Raw genomic sequence first — 17649 nt, forward strand, 5'->3', positions numbered from 1 at the left:
TGATCTTTTTTAGGTCCGAATTTCTCTCTATCTCGCTCCGTGGATTGGATTCTTGTCTGGTAATTAATATATTGGAAAGGAAGGGGGAGGAAGAAGGACAAGAATTATGCTAATGGGAAGGAGAATAGGACGGGAATTAGTCGCCCGAATTATTCGAGCACCGGGGCGTCGATTCGTCCTGTATTATTATTATTTTTTATTATCACCGTATATGTGAGAATCTTCAAAAGAAACTAAAACAACTGCACTTTGTGTTTTATGGCAGTTTTATGTTGAGAAGCAAAGAATTGCATTCTTGGACGTTGATTTCAAGGCCCTGTAAAATGATTTGCGTGGAGTGCATGCAAAGGTGGTAACACTACTATCATCTTCTAGTTCCCACTATGCCTAATGTTTTTTTTTTTATAAGCAAAATGTCTAAAATCTAAGGGAAAGTAAGACAAGGGAGCTGGCTCATATCTAACAACTTGGTCTGTCTAACACAAGGAAGGACAACTAAATTAAACAACTTGATGAAGGTACAGATAAGAAATCTGAAATATTTTAAGTTTAAGTTTCAACAATATGTCAGGAAGAATGCTTGATCTTAGTTTTGAGCCACTACACTAAAAATTCTAATGAAAATAAAGCATTGCTTACTAACACATGGAAGGACAACTAAATTAAACAACTTGATGAAGGAACAGACAAGAAATCTAAAATATTTTAAGTTTAAGTTTCAACAATATTCAGGAAGAATGCTTGATCCTAGTTTTGAGCCACTACAATAAAAATTCTAATGAAAATAAAGCATTACTTACTAACACATGGAAGGACAACTAAATTCAACAACTTGATGAAGGAACAGACAAGAAATCTGAAATATTTTAAGTTTAAGTTTCAACAATATGTCTGGAAGAATGCTTGATCTTAGTTTTGAGCCACTACAATAAAAATTCTAATGAAAATAAAGCATAACTTACCATCACGATCCTGTCACATAAAAGAAATTCCAGTTGGGATAATAAATAAGACAACCTTGCACAGCTTAACAAAACAAAATTATTTAACTATTTGTTTGTTATGTCATTGCAACTCTTCTTCTCGGCCATGTCTTCGCATGTGCTTAAGAATTGCATTTTCATCACTACAATTGTGAAGTCATCAAGCTACTGCCAAAAAAATGGAATTGCCCTGCTGGTTTTATATGAATCATAATTCCAATAAGATAATTTATGGAATAAATCCCAACTACTTGTTCCAGAGATCGTCATCACTTCCTTACGGATCACAATTAGCGGATCAAGCAGCACAAATCATACAGTTTATAGACTACCCAAGAAAAGTTTGCTATCAGTCCACAAAAATAAATTTAGCAATATCAAAATGGTATACAAACATTATACGTAAGAAACCATATAGAAACTGATTAAGTTAAAGCCCTGACATTATGCAGAAGGGCTAACATTTCAGAAAATCTTATAATATGCTGTTTCTGTTACGTATACAATGAAGACGTCTATTGGTAATATACAGTACCAAATTATGATCTCTCTGGCTCACCTAACAAGAATTGAATGAATTTCTAATGCAATTGAATGATTGTTAATGCAAGATTACTTACACATGTATCGACATATATTACTGAGTATAATTTACCGTTGACTCCCAGTGTATGTCATCTACAGATTCATGCTTCTGATCGCAGGCACATGCAGTCAGGCATGGGAGAAGTGTACAGAGATGCATCCGATTTCCTTAATCCAACTCCCTTCAAGTCACTGTGATGAAGAACTTCCTGCATGTTACGCTTGAATCTATCCCATCTGAAATCAAGATCGTGAATAGACTGTAAGATTGCTCGATCTCGCAGTTTCTGAGCATGAAGAAATCGTAGTGGATTCAAATAGCTAACAAAGTTCAAAGTTGACTACTCAGGTGGATGAATGGAGTCAAGATGAAAACACAAATGTGAAGCTGGTAACTAACATGCACAAAAGCTTGAGAAATCATACAAAGAACCGAGAGGGGGAAAAAAAGATTTTGCACTATATGGCATTCATGAATGAACTCTATAAGTCTGTGGAACAAGATTGACAATGTTAAACTGTGATGCTGTTTAATAACTATAAAAAGACTATCCTTGGTTCAACAGTAAGGTAAATTCAAGGAATATTAAATAGTGCTCACGAAGTAACCATCCTTAATTGACATTCTACAAAAATCACAAACAATTTCAGAGGATCCAAGCATTTAAAAATCCTGGAGATCCTAGTGTGCCACTTAATAGGAAAAGGATATGTGCAGTTGATTTGCTTCGTATGCCAAAATTTAAGAGCCTGCTTGGATATTGGTTGAGTCTGACCGAGTCTTTAATCAATCCAACAGCTGAATCTTCTTAGTTGAACCAGTATTACCACACAAGTTCAGCCCCCATCATGAGATCTATCATTTATTCCATCACTTAAAATCAGGCCATAGGCTCAATATATGGGTCCACCTCAAAAGTAGTGCCTTGAGAAATTATTTGATTAAAATGAAAAACCATGATATTATATACTTATGCAATATGGGTCAAAATGCTGCTCGAGGAAGGGGGCATGAGCACAGGAGAGTAGCATAGGAAAAGATGTCAAACATATAGGACATCAGATGAATGTTTCTGAACAGTACTATTTACAAATAAAGGAGTTGCATTGTATAACTTAGCTATATGTAATGTAGGCAAAAGACAACTTGTGAAGGTAACTGGAGTCATGTGAAATGGTTAAAAGAAAAAAAAAAACAACATATACAGAAAAGGAAAAAAGGACTTGACCTGAAGAGGTGACAATGGGCTTATGGTCAATTTTACTTTGAAAGCCATAGCCTTCTTTAGGAAACACTGCCAATATAAGATCTGGGATAAGATGACAACCACACAGATCTAACAAAATGCATTTCCATATGATGATCTCGCAAAACAAAATCAATATTCGCTTTAGATCCTCACACTACATACTGTAATCTCTCATCAGAATAACTAAAAACCTTTAAAGGCTAAAGAATCATTTTAAGCGTAAGAATAAAAAGCAAGATATGACCAATTCATCAAAGGAAAAGTTGCAAGTCATTGAGATTTTGCAGAAGCATAGAAGGACTCAGAGATTGAAAAAAAATCAGAAGAACTAAACAAATTAAAGTAGGCATAACTTTGAAAGAAAGCAAAATTAGCAAACTTAAGATGCAGTTAAGATTAATAGTGAAATCTTATACTATATTATAAAAGAAGTGTTCAGGTCTGTTAACTTTGCCCATGAATGGAATATTTTTTGCTTGGCAAAAAAAATCTTTGTTCTATAACAACAATCAACATGAGTAGTTTGGAAAACAAAACGTACATGTAACTAATTATACTTTCTCCCACATCCAGATCCAATATCCAATGTGATTTTTCTAATCACGCAAATTACTCTCTCTATCCTAACTAATTTCTCTTTAATAAACTTATTTCTCTCCTATCTCTATCCCCCTTATTAACAACCTCATCCACCTTCAATCTCTAACTCCCATTTGCATTTTCTTATTACTTATGTTATTTTTTAATATTACTATTTCTTATCTAGCTTTTTTTTTTTTTTTACTAAACATGCATTGTGGATACCTGTATACTACTTTTTGCAAAAGATAGATTTATTTGTACAAACTGCTATTAATTTAAATTCCATAATTTATAAAGAAGAAAATTATCAGGAAAAATAACTCTGATGTAAATTTCAAGCAAATTGTAGCATGCAAAATAACTTGATCGCATCATCATTCAACTACAAGATAATACAATAATGATTCCAACAACTTTCTTAGGTTGAATTCTCATTATTTATTATAATGGTTATGATTAGTGTTCCCATAATGGGTATCATCTTTCAGTACTGCAAAATACAATCCCAGTGAAAAGGAAGGCCCGGAACAACAATCAACATTCTTAAAGTGTTTCTCCAAGAAGAAGTTTCTTCCTAATATTTCTACAGTTTAAGAAAACTATGGGAATAAATAGATGAATATATATTTAAAGTCAGACAAAAAATGGTTCCTGAGAAATAACCTTATGTTTGGGTTGTCAAAAGATAAGACCAATCTCCTCTTGTCAGGCTTTATCGTCTTTGAATGTCCTTCATAAAGATACCGTCTGTGCCCCATCAAAAAGTGTGGAAAATTACCCCCTTGAGTTGTCACAAATACTTCACTGTGAACACACAAGGTGTAATCAAGTGCTGCCAAACGGGATGAGTGACCCTACAAGAACATCTAAATATCAGATAACAAATCAACCCGTCAATCAGAAAACAAGCCATAAAATACCACACTGATTTCTTTTTATGAAAACTGTGTGGCAGAACCAGAAATTTTCTTGCAAATCAAGAAGAGTACACTGGATGAAGAAGAAGGAAAAGAAGATTTTAATTCATTCTTTTCCTGGAGAAATAACTAGACTTTACTTTATATAAAACAAATGTTAAAATTACAGCAGCATCAAGATTGCAGTTTACATTTTATTCAGGATTTTGCTGTGAAAATTAAGCATTATTAATATTATTACCTTAAATGGTGCTAATTCATCAGCTGACGCTAGAGTATCCTTTGTCTCTAAAAGCGGAAATAACTGACGGAGTGGAACCATATATCTTTCTGCATTGTAAATTTGACCAGAAGCAACATAAACTGGTGTAGTATTGTCAAACCCCATGCCTCGAAGCATCATCCCAACCTAAAAAAACCAATTATTTGATTAAAGAAGGGAATGAGGGATATATTCATAAGAAAATTCTGGAATCTCGAGGCTATTGAATAATCAAAATTAATTAGAGAAGTTCACTACCATAAATGCTGCAGTTTATGACTGCACAATGCATTATTAGCATTTTAGTTTATTATTTTATAGTAAAAGGAGCAGTACTTAATTTAAAAAAAACATACAAAGAAATAGATGAAACACAACCCATGGTTCAAGCAGCATACTTGAAACAATAACCTTGGACAATACTTGAGCAAGGAAATGCTCTCCAAATAAAACATAAGTGATATCGGTATAAAGGATCTGCCACCCCTCTTTTTTCAAAAGAGATCTGACCTAGTGCCTAAACTGCTACTTCCTCCTGCACTTAACTTGAAATTGTGATATATGGTCAGGCAGAGGTTGAATTGAGGAAGAAGTCAGCAGGAGATCCTGGGCGTCCATATAGAATTATAAGGATCTGGATATGATAACTAAAATACACTTCTATAACCCTAAATTGCCTATGGGCAGCAAACCACATTTTTTAATGGTGTATCTTATTCAATTATGTATTGTAACTTGATTTTCTATTTGTCGTGAAATAGGAATTTAATGTATTGGAATTTGGAAGCTTCATATTCTCAAATTCTCCGAACAGTGGTATCAGAATTTTATGACTAGATAACTCTTTAGTACCAAAAGAGTAAATGTTGCATCTGTAAATATTATAAGGAAGACTGATGGACATCAACTGATAGAAACCTTTATCAGAGATTAGAAATGCCTTACAGGAGATAATTCGGATTTGTATTCAAGCACAATCATGTCATTAGGAGTCCTCATTTACACATAAAAAAAACAACAATATTTACACCAAATCTGACTGCAGATATTTCATATCACTAATAAGACAACAAATCATATTTATGTTATCAAGGTTAATTATCACATACTGAAGAAGTTAAAATATCACAATCAGAGCTTTAATTCATTTGAATATATATATATATATAATCAATAAAACAAGTTGGAGTACAGTGATGAACCTCTAATGGGGTTAAAGGGCATTTTCCACCCATTCGATTAGCCTCTGGGTTTATCTTTCGACCTGGTCTTCTAAACTTCCCCTTCCAACTCCTTTCACGAGCAATATCCATTTCATGTTTCTCTTCCTCACCACCATCATAAGTACAGCATGAAAAGGCTACCATATCCTGAAATACAGACTTGTGTGAGTCTATTATGAAGAAAGTATACAAAAATTTCAAGTCATTAATCAGAGATTGAAGTAGAAGTATACAAAAATTTCAAGTCATTAATCAGAGACTGAAGTAAGACCTCTTCAAACCGAAGATGCACTGAAACATACTTCCCATCACTCATGGAGCTATTTTTCACCATCCGGTCAACCATATTTTCAGCAAGAACCCTTATAGGTTGAGAAAACCGTAATGCTTCATAATTGGTCAAACATCTCAGCCTCTGGATATTGGATGGAACTGAGTGTGCCAACCTATTAGAGAAAGGTGCAATACGTACAGCCCTGCGCCAATGAATACAAGAACTGAATAAAAATTCAAAAACTGAAGATATAAAACTCTGTAACATCTAAATACAGAAGGAAGTGAGGACATCATTTACAACAAACAGTTTGAATTCAGAAAGGGACTAGTAGAAGGAAACATTAAAAGATGTTTTTACATCCGATGATGGTTATTATAAAATAAGTACCCAAATGTTGTTAAAAACCGAGAAGGTATACCAGTACAAATTCTTATACATAATAAGTTAGTTCTTGAACTAAGCCAAACCAAGATTAGAATCAGGAAAATGCTCAACTATAGGGACAGAAATAAAATTAGATCTTATGTGGTTAACTTTTCACCTGCAACATAAAACCACTTTGAGATGAATACAAGTCCAGAAGGATGCAAATTTTTATCGAATACAAGTTCAATGAAAGTGATGTCAACCATAAGCTGCTTGGAGGCATCTCCTTTCATTTTCTATCAGTGATTGAATATCAAAATTAGAGCATTTTGGTCTTGAACATAGTGATATCAAAGAAGCAGATGAATATTAATCCATACTCTGCCATCTGGGCACGGATCCTTTTAGTTTTCATTGTGACAAGTTGAGAAGATACTAAAAGAGAGACTTAAAGAAGGAGCATAACCCAAGGCAATGCCACTGATTAACACATGAAAGCAAGATTACAGACTCCATCAATTTTAATACATAACCAACATAAAATGGCTCTTTGGATCCCTGTTCACATGGAGCCAAATTATTTTTGATCATGCTGCTATCTTTTTCATTTTTTTCCCTTCATTAGTTTACAAACTTCCCCCTTCTAAACTCCGTATAAAATACATAACAGCCTCTATTCAAGTTCTCAAGCCAACTTGCCATCAGAATATCAGATGCATGATAAAGACTCAAGTAAAGCAACAAAATGAAAGTACCAAAATTATTCAAAAAAAATACCAACAGGAAACAGGAACAAGATACAATTCAAAATGCAAAACCAAACAGGAAAACAACTCCTATTTGGGCAATAGATGAAAATTGTTGTAACCATTTTTTTCAAGCATATTTACATATGTCCATATACATAACATTACAAGAATCAAAATAGCATCTTGTTTTGTTTTCAGTGAAATGTACATCTCAGATTAATTTTTAAAAAAACATTCAGAAGAATTATAGTTTTTGACATCCCAATATATTTTTAATTTTGTCAGCAGTTTCCGAGAGTCTATACTATTCAAACAATATATATTCTGTTCTAAAGTGATATCTACTATTCAATAATTTTTGTAACCTGAGGAAGCATGGCTTAAAATATGTATGAAACATGTATGAATAAATAGTATAGACTTTCAGAAACTTCTAAACAAATATATATGAAATATGTTTCCCTGAAAGTGCATGCTGGCCACAAGGTCAGAGCTCCCAGTTGATATATTCTTCCAACAAGGAAACAGCTTCCCCACACTTGCAAGGAATCTGCTTAAGTCTTTTAATTTAATCAAATGAAAATCACATAATTTGAGATTTATTAATTATCAGAATGGGATGGCACCTCATTCATAAAACCAAGTGATTCCTGAACACGCCAAAGACCACTCAGAAAAAAGGCTTGTCTGAAAAACTGGGCATCATTATGCCATTTCACATAACCAATAGACTCAGGCATTTCAAATCTATTCCTTGGACTACCTCAACCCCAATAAAAACAAGGTTACACTTTTCAAGCACAGAATTTAAAAAATTGCCACAAGATGAAGGAAATATTATTCCATTGCATCATCAAAGCTGTTAAGTGACCCCAAAGAAAAACACTCCAGATTCAAAGGGTTTTAGCTGCACCTACCCACACTGATAGAATAAGATTTTTGTCAGTATTTTACTTGATCACATCGCATTCTGATGAATCTTCACAAAGAGCTAATCTTTTTCTGTTAAATTATTTTTCTAGTTTCCTTTCTAGCACTCACATCCAAAAGTTTTATTATTAAGTCTTGATTGTTTATGTTCTGATTCATCTTAGTTTTTGATCTTTTATGCTTTGATCCATCTGTAATTACTTGTTCTCTAGTTCTTAGCCAGAAATCACCCAAGCTGTAAATCTTCACCCCATATCAATTTAAGGAGTGAGCCACCAAAGTTGGATTTAACATGAGAGTTTGGTACTCCGAAACAATTAATGATATGATTCACTGCCTTTGCATGCATAAAATGTCATGCAACATCCAGTGGCTTTCACACTAGAAACGAAAATGACTCTACAAAATCAGTGAAAAAAATGATGATGATGTCCAATGCTGAGGTAAACAAAACCAGCCAAATATCATAAAGATATTCTAGTTGAGAAAACTAAATAGAAGTGCACATACCCCATTTCTAATAATTTGGGAAGGACCTTCTGCAAATAATACGTTTTGGATTGTAAGGCCTTAGTTCTCATGTTCACAATGTTGCTTATATTATAGTCAAAGCGCTTCAGTATGTCTTGTGGAAGTTCTTTGACCACTCTTACATGATTCTTGAGTGTCTCAATGAAGTAATCTTCATCAAAGATTTCCCCAAACTTGCTGAAAGTATTAGAACAAAAAAAGACATTGTTAGTCTTCAAACATAGCAGCTAAAATAAAAGAGGCGAAGTACATATAAATACAACTGAATAATTATAGATAATGATATTTTTAGCATTAAAAGAAAATGTCAAAACATTCAAAATATAAGCTGCAATGAAATTGCAAGATTGAAACTTCCAAAGAGAGAAGTATTGATCGGAACTTTTGCACAGATCAAAGCAGCAACTGCAACAACCTGTATTATATTACCCCTTGAAAGGAAAAGCAGGATATGTACAGACGTATGTAACATGAAGAATCCAACAAAGCAAGTGACCAAAAATTTCAAAATTTCAAAACAAATTTAAAGGAATTAGACAATTAGCAAGTCTTCCAATTACTGTTGTACAATACAAAGAATCGTGCTGCTCATGTATGTACAATGCTATTAAATAATAGCAATTAACAACTATAGCAGCTACTATAAGAAATTATAAAAGAAAAGGTAAAGCATCCTCAAATTAAGGTGAATAAATATGGAAACATTGCAAAGAAAACAAAAATATAACAAAACCAAAAAGCAATGTGTAGATCAGAGAGAAGGGGGGAGGGGGTGTCGAAGCAACTTCTGATAAACAGTATACTAGAAAGAAGAAAAAGAAAAAGGCTGTCCCAGTGATCCACAATCTCAAATGTAGCAAGAGATGAATCAACTAAAAAGAAGATGTGAACTGAATTACATAATAACCTGGAATCACGCCAAACACTGTTCAAATGAAACATGGGGATGACAAGCGTGGCATTTAATAGACCTGCCACAGCAACTGCATCGCATATCTGTCTCAAAGAACAAGCTAACATCAGATAATTTGCAGTGGAAACATGACAAATAAAGATTTATATCATAGCAAAGAAGAAAATGTTCAACTGATATCCAAAGGAACTTAACATGCTGAATGTTAGGATATAGATGTGAATAAGATGTGTGTTCGAGCATGTGTGCATGTGTGTGGGGTGTATGTATGTGTGACTGTGTGTGTGAGAGAGAGAGAGAGATCAGAAAACTTCAAACTTCAAAGTGAAATTAGCACGATTAGCATGATAGGATCTCTCCAACTTCCCTCAAGGCTAAGAATACAGCATGTTAAATTTATGTTATCATAAGTTAGATGCAATGATTTTGTTCAAACCAAGATCCGCCGTACCGATACCAATCGGCGTACCGGTGGCAGCCCGTACCGGTCCCGTATCGGTCTGTACTAATTCCGTACCGGTACGGCAGTCCTACCAGGCAGTTTTCCAATAAAAAGCTTCCGGTATCGGATCCCACGCTGATCCGGTACCGGTCCCAGCCCGGACCGGTTCGTACCGGCCCGTACGGGCCAATACGGCGTACCCTGGTTCCAACCATAATATGACGTGTTGTACCATTCTAATTCGGTACCGGTGGCGTACCGACACTCGGTATGCCAAAAAAATTCAGTACCGTACCATACCGATACTATGCTAATGTGGCACCGGTACAGAGTCCAGTATCGAGACGGCGAACCTTGGTTCGAACAAATAAATATGTTATCTATTGTGAGTCAGTATAAGATGCCAATGAAATCAATTACAATAAAAGGGCAATTCTACTTAAACATGGCTAAGGACACAATGAATGACCTCAGCCAACCCGCAGCTGCCACATCATAGACAGAAATATTTCACTGAAATGGACTCTAAGGACTATGATATGTTGGCTACTGCTAAATAATAAGCACCTAAAGAGTTTTGCCGCAAGTGTTAATGGACTAACTTTCAGGAGCATTTTTTGTTGAGTAGCGTTATATATACCACTAAGTGCTCCAAACCTCTAGCAAAAGAATAAATAATCCACATGGCGAGTGATGTAGTACTTTGTTTCTGAAAAGATGTTCTGTTTGGGTTCTAAGGCTTCTTAAAGAAAACAAGTATAATATCAGAATATCCTTTCACCTATTAGTACTTTCTTAAAAAATGCCAACTAATTAATAGTAATTTTTAAAAGAAATGGCAACTAATTTTTCCATACTTGAACTTACCGATAGACGTTGCTGATTTAGCCCACCATTTGCTTCTATTATGAGGAAGCCATTTGAAGGCGGCAACTCTGAGATTGCTAAGTAAAATCAGTTTCTTAATGTTATTCTGATGTGTGTGCAAATATGTGAAAAATTAAACTTCATAGTTCAATGCTCATCACGAGACAAACAGATTGGTCTTAAAAATTTCTCCAAACAGCAGCATATTGTGCAAAAGATTTGGTACACAGAATCTGAACATCAAATTTGAAACTCAAACCTGCATGAGATAACCTCTTGTTGAGAAATGGCTTCCATCTCTGGCTTGCCTTTTGATGCCATGCTGTCATCAACTGCACATATTCATACAACAAGTTTTCAGTTATTTGACTAATCAAAACAACAGTGAGCAAAAACTAGAAAATTCTTGCTCAAGTATGACAAACAGATTAAGAGGGGAAAAAAAAGAAAAATCTATCTGAAAAATCAATAGCATATATAGATGGACCGCAGTAGAGATAATTGGAGTACTTGATAGCGAAATCATGTTTAAAAATTGCATGTCTAAATACAGTAATAAATTATATTCATTCCAAAGTACAACTAAAATAATAATACATCGCATATTATACATCTGTATTAAGTCCAAGGACACATTGCATTACCATGTCAATTAACCCTATCACTCTAAAGATTGCAAAAAATGCACCAAATTGCTAACAAATGTCCATGCAGTTTAGGATTACATCCTTAAGGCAAATACTCATAAAATTAACAATATTAGCATAATATCATCAAGTTGGAAGGATGAAGCAGATTGATATCTAAAACAATGGAAACCAAGAGATCTCTCACAAGATTAGAGCCACTCAAATTCAGGGTGTGACAAGAAGACTCTTGCCTCAGAGGAAGGTGCTTAAAGAAATATGTGAAGAGTCAACCGCTGTAAATATTATGGATTCAGGAGCGGAAAAAGGGGCAACTGATTCATTTCCCTGCCTCTGCAAATGAATGATGGTGCCTGCACATTGGATGATGGAAATAACATCTTGATCCTAAAACTAAGAACATAGATTCTTTCTCCATATTATATCAATGGACCATTTACACATTCTGGTCCTGTAAGTGTGAAAAACCAAAAAACTAATGCCCGCGATTGTGATTCATAACATGGAGTTTGGATTTAAGGGCCGAGACACTATAAAACCATGAAGTGACATTAACTTAAGTACCGATTCATTGAGGTTATTAACAGGAGGGTTCTGAAATGCAGGTCCTCTGAAGAAACATGGCTTATTTGGAGCTTTAAGATCTTCCAGTACTGGAGAGAAAAAATATGACACCAATGAGAGTAGTGGTATCCTGATAATAGCTTTTTAACATAACTACGTTCCTTCCCATCTGTTAAGCTCTCATTTAGCAAAATTACTACATCCAAACTACTGAGGACATAAGCTACTTAGTTACAATCTATCATATTCATAACCTATATTGTGTCCTTTTAAAGAGGCCCTTTATAATAAATCTTGTAAAAATGGACTCTGAACTATATAGATATTATCGTACGATTAAGATTTTACCTTTTGCCATGATAATTTGAGGCATCCAAGAGCCAAGTTATTCAAGAGTGGGAATTAGCGTAGGGTATACTGCAAAATCAAAATGGATTTACATGAAATCCCTAGTATTTTCATTTTTGACCGCTATCAAAAGGCATTAAAAATTAACTTTTCAATAGCATTGGTCCTTACATCAAATGAATTATCACAACACCTCAATAATATAAGTCTCCCCAACTAATAAAAAAACATTTATTGGTTATCTACTTCCTTTGTGCAATATGCTTCAATAAGAAAATTGACAAAATGGGTTCTTTTCCATCATGTGCCATAATCATTGTTTCATTGCTGCTTTCATTAGCTACATAGGATGACACATAAGTTTAGTTCCAAAATAAATCATGCAAGTGTATAATCTCCTTTCTCTTATAAAGTTGACATAATTGAACTTTCTCCATTCATATGGCGACCAACCTAGCTAGTTATTTCCATCATATTTCATACACAAAATGCTACCATTCATCATATGTCATGTCTCTGTTTATCATTGCTAAAGCCTCCCCAATTGCCATTAACCAATAAAAAGATATAATTACCCAAACCTTATATGGACATTTTTCTATATAACTCAAACATTCTGTATACCTAACAATTTTTAAAACTGTTTCACCCGTCCAAGGATAATCTTTCAACAGTGTCAGTACTCGACGGTGAGCTTCTAGTTAGGTAATCATGTTAAGGAATATATTCAAGAATGACCTAGCAACATTCAAAGGCAAGGATTTATGTATTGATATTGTCTAAGAGGCTCATGTAGTATGTGTACTGTGCCATGCACCATTGTAGCACTATTTCACTGTAGCAAGGGTATAAGTAAGATGATCCCCTTTGTTTTCTATTCATACAAGAGTTCAGCATAATGCTGGTAGAGAGGCCAAAGGAAACCGAATTAGAGAACTTCGACCAAATAGAGGGTTGGACATGGTCAGTCACCTTCAATAATCAATACATTGTTGGGGATTTCATCTTCCATAGAGCAAGTGGTGATAGAGCAGTTTGAGATTTCTTCATTATTGTTTCAACACTAGCCACATGTTGATTCAAGTTAAATTTCCTTAGTTGCGGTTGAGTTGGGGAGAATGCTCCAACGACAAGCTAATCAGGTATCTCAGTCTTTCACTTACATGGGGTAGCTTGCTTGTTATTGAAAGGCTTAACGGAGATTTGCAGATTGGAAGCATAAGCTTTCTATCTTCTAATGGTAGATTAACCTTCATACAAGTCAGTTCACCCCAACATCCAATCATATTGCTCCCTCCGTTTACATTTCAATTATAAGGGATGCCAAGAAGTTTAAGAGCCATTGGAACTTGGCATGGATCAGAAGAAAGTCTTTGATATTTTTATTAGTTTAGTAAACGTCGCTTCCTTTTTCCCTTTTGGGCCATTGGCAACTTATGTTTTTTTTCTTTTTATCCCCTTCCTCGTTGTCCCTCACCACCCCCCCCCCCCCCCCCCCCCCCCAAAAAAAAAAAAAGTGAAACTATGAATCTGAATTAAGAACATCCAAGCGTACAGCAATGCTGCAAAAGCCTCCAGAATGGATTGATCCACCTCTCCAAGTTTCCCACAATTAAAACAACGAAACCGCTTGTAAAAATCTCACCTTTTTGTCAACATTCTATAAAATTATACGTTCTGAAAGCAATTTGATATTTCTCTTTTTACTAGTCCCTGATGACAACCTATGGGAGTCTAACTAGTAGATGCATATTAGAAAAAAAGAATAAAAAAAAATTCAAGAAGACAAGAACAAAGACGACATCTTGTTCTCTACATTGCTATAAAGAAAATAAGATCAGCAAGAAAGCAAACAAAAGGGAAGAGTCCTCCCCCTCCTACCGCATTAGAGTGGTTCACGTCGGCCTGCATGAAGGGCCACAGACTCTCGAACACCTGGTGACTCCTGTACACCGCCCCCGGCGGCGGCCGGCGGTGGAGCACAGCCACCCCGACACGCACCGGCACGGCATCAAGGTTCCAGCTCCCCATGAAGACCAGCATGGCCGACACGTACAGCAGCGGCGCCACCAGCAGGATCCCCCTCCGCCGGAACAGCGCGGCCAACGCCGCGTACAGCAGCCGCTCCATCCCCGGCGGCGGCGCCCCCCACTCCTTCCTTCCGCCCCGCCGCGCCGCCCTCGGCGACGACGCCGGTGACGGCGGCCGTCTCCCGTTCAACCTCTTGTCGTGCATCGTCACCGCCGCAGCCCCCCAGATCTCGTGAAAGGTCGCTCCTTCGGGATCATTTCAAAGCCAGAGAGAGAGAGGGGGGAACGGATAGGGGGAGAATTAAAGAGGGAATTAATGGCGGAAGACGGGACTCGAGGCGCGCTCCGGTTTAGAGTTGAGGGCCGGTAAGCTTTTAAGTGGGGGAAGCCAGTGGGAAACTAGTATTTGAGATGCTTTTTTTTTTTTCTGGAGAGGGCGGTGGAGGAGACGGGTGGAGGATCTTGGCATCTTGTCGTATCCCGCCGTACATCGTATTTAGCACAAAGATCTACGTGGGTGTGGATGTGGTTATTGATAAGAGAATCATACTTGGAGTTAATTTTAAGAATCGATGGACATTAGATTCTTCGGAGACTTAATTGAGTTGGTTGGATCCTGTGCTGACACCAAAAAATCGTTTGGTCGGCAGAAATAAATAAATAAATAAATAAAAGCCTATGTTTCAATACATGGTATTTAAAAATATAATTTTTATATATTTAATTTATCATTATAAAGTAATACATTTCTAAATTGCTTACATCTAAAAGCTTAAAGGTATTAAAAAAAAAAAATCTAATTTCTAACGGGTAAAAATTAATTTTTTTATAAAATATAAAAATTTTATTCATATAAAAAAGCTCGAATCAAATATAAAATATTTTTTCTTATTTTTTTTATTGATCCTTCTAAACAAGTCCTAATTCAAGACATCTGTGTGGAGTCTATGCTGTATGGTTATCCTGAGTCTTGAAAGAGAAGTCTGAAGATATTTATTGAGCACTTTTAGCTTGCAGTGATTGGTTATAAAAAGAGCCATCAAACTAATCTTTCTTGCATCCATTCTTTTGAAAGATCTGGCTTTGACTCCTTGCTCTAAATGTAGAAAATGAAGTAAAGCATGCGTCACCAGGGAGCGATCCCATCTTCGTACATATCCAGAAATAAATAACCTTGTTGCCTCCTAGGAGAAGAAGGGGGGCCTTGGTTCCACCAGCTTACTTGAGCTCGGTTGAGTCTCTCTGTGGGAGAAGCCGGCCCCATAAGTCGCTCTCAATCCGTCGAGCCCGTGCTAAAAACGAAACCAGAGTCGGTGAGATCGCAATATACGTCCGAAACAACGTCACTATTTCCGGGCGCACGACAAAGGCGGAGACTATCTCAGGTCCCCATGATGGCCTCTATTTGTCCTTCTCTGGTTCTCAATAATTTGGGTCTCTTTCTCTCACTGGAGCTTCTGGAGAGATAGGCTTAAAAGAGTCTAATTGATTGAAACTCTGGATAAAAGATGAATAAAGTTTTGTTAAAAAAAGTAGAATCCAAAGGGAAAGATAGAGATGACAAATAGAGAGGAATGAATAAATAGATGCGGACTCTTAGTAGTGTTCTCGCATGGCTCCTCTCTCATTCATTTAATAATGTAGCATTAGATATATGATTCTTTTTTGTATTTTTATATGAATGGATGCTGAGATAAGAGGAATTTATTGTTTCGGATCCGTCGGACCTGTCACGGGTGAAGGCCAGATGTCTATAAATTAAGCAAACTTATAGGAAATGGTTAGGATGTGAGGCATGGGCAGACCTTCCCCCCCAAGTGCTTAGGTTTCAATTAGATTTTCTATAGCTCAATTGTTCTCCCCCACCCCCAAAAACTCCCCCTATAATTTTCGCCTTCAACGGAATTTGGCTGGGATTTAAAGTTTGAGATAAGTTTGGCTGCTAAGTTTATAGGAAAACTGTTATAATGACTCCTTGGTGATGTGAGTTTTTTATGTGATCTCATGAATTCTGAGAACCTCACCTCTTTCTCCAACGAAATCAACCAGTAGCAGATATCCAAACTGAAGAGAGAAATAGAAGAAGGAAAGAAGGAATTTCGTGGGTAAATTGAAGGAAATAAAGAGAGAGAAGGGGAAAGGAAAAGAGGAAGCGGACTTTTCTTCCCATCAGCCAAGCTTCTCTTGTTTCTCATTTTGTTTCTAATTTTTATACATTTTGAATAAGAAAATATAAGTTTTCCCCTACAACTTAATACATTTTGTTTGTTGAGCTTTCTTTTTCATACTTGTTATCTCAGATGTTCAAGAGACAGATAAAGGATGAGAATGTCAGCATCCCAAGCTTACAGACTTCATAAGATTGATTTTGATGTGGCGTTTCAGCTTTATATTGAACCTTATAAAGCTGTCCCTCCTGAGCAAGATGCTGGCTCCAGAAATGTTAGTACAAAGTATAGGACTATTTATTTGTACTTAAAATAAGTGTATTTTGGGAATAGGTGGGAGACAAAAGCATATATGCTGGTAGTGGTACATGGGGGCGTTACATTCCTTTGCTATCGCTTTCTTCTCTTCTTTTCTCCTCCCCCTTTACTTTAATTAAGGCTTTTCGGAATGCTTTTCTTTAGGGAAATATACTCCTCACATGGGATCAAAGGAACGGGGGCTTTCGACCAGCCTTTCACCCTAAAAGTTCTTTAAAGATTTGGGGTAATGCCCGTTTAAAGGAGCTAAGATACCACTTAATCGGCGAAAAAGGGCTAAGGCGCCCTTTTATGCGTCGAGATGGAGGTAAGGAGGCAATATTAAATATGTGCTAAAAGATGAGCTCATGGGGTGTCTAGGATATCTAAAGTAAGGAATGCAATATCGTATAGAATAGTGCCGTACCAATCACAAACTGGAATGTTCGTGGTATGAATAGATCCTTACCGGGCCAATTTGCCTGGAACCGCTGGGTTCTGAATGATTGGAGGCCTCAATAATTGAGAGAGAAGGAAATCCAACATGTTCTTTTACACTTTGTTTCAAGACGAGAGAATCTAGATGGAGAAGATAAAAGAGAGGCGGTGAGAAGGAGGAGGTGGAGAGAGTGGAAGGTGAGCTTTCATGAGTATCATGAGTATTGAAAAAAAAGATGAGTATATTTTTTTTATTTTGGATAAAAATTGAAAAAAATAA

The 17649-nt window shown here is 36.1% G+C and overlaps 1 protein-coding gene across 3 annotated transcripts; it reads right to left on the bottom strand.

Moving 5' to 3' along the window:
• Positions 1-1408: 1408 nt before the first annotated feature.
• LOC103701306 (O-fucosyltransferase 9-like) lies at positions 1409-14964 on the bottom strand. 3 transcript variants are annotated; one of them, XR_001879103.5, is made up of 11 exons: positions 14318-14964; positions 11137-11209; positions 10878-10945; positions 9563-9651; positions 8635-8832; positions 6074-6278; positions 5782-5949; positions 4559-4726; positions 4064-4254; positions 2798-2863; positions 1669-1805 (listed from the first exon to the last, which is right to left on the bottom strand). XR_001879103.5 is itself a non-coding variant. In XM_039133200.3 (10 exons), the coding sequence occupies exons 1-10, from the start codon at positions 14669-14671 to the stop codon at positions 1670-1672; spliced, it is 1650 nt and encodes a 549-aa protein (XP_038989128.3). In that variant the 5' UTR covers positions 14672-14964; the 3' UTR covers positions 1409-1669. The 3 variants fall into 3 exon arrangements, 1 of the variants encoding a protein (XP_038989128.3); XR_015977368.2 differs by having other exon boundaries at positions 2798-2933; XM_039133200.3 differs by lacking the exon at positions 2798-2863 and having other exon boundaries at positions 1409-1805.
• Positions 14965-17649: the final 2685 nt, after the last annotated feature.

The sequence above is a fragment of the Phoenix dactylifera genome, chromosome 4 (assembly GCF_051530095.1).
Source record: "Phoenix dactylifera cultivar Ajwa chromosome 4, Ajwa_hap1_PhDact_Kaust_v1.1, whole genome shotgun sequence".
NCBI classification, from domain to species: Eukaryota; Viridiplantae; Streptophyta; class Magnoliopsida; order Arecales; family Arecaceae; genus Phoenix; species Phoenix dactylifera.

Coding starts and splice junctions, on each gene's coding strand:
- LOC103701306 (XM_039133200.3), bottom strand. CDS start 14,671: ATGCACGACAAGAGGTTGAACGGGAGACGGCCGCCGTCACCGGCGTCG. Junction 4,727..5,781: donor GCCCTTTAACCCCATTAGAG/GTTCATCACTGT, acceptor TGGTTTTTTTAG/GTTGGGATGATGCTTCGAGG. Junction 1,806..4,063: donor TTTGACAACCCAAACATAAG/GTTATTTCTCAG, acceptor TCTTGATTTCAG/ATGGGATAGATTCAAGCGTA.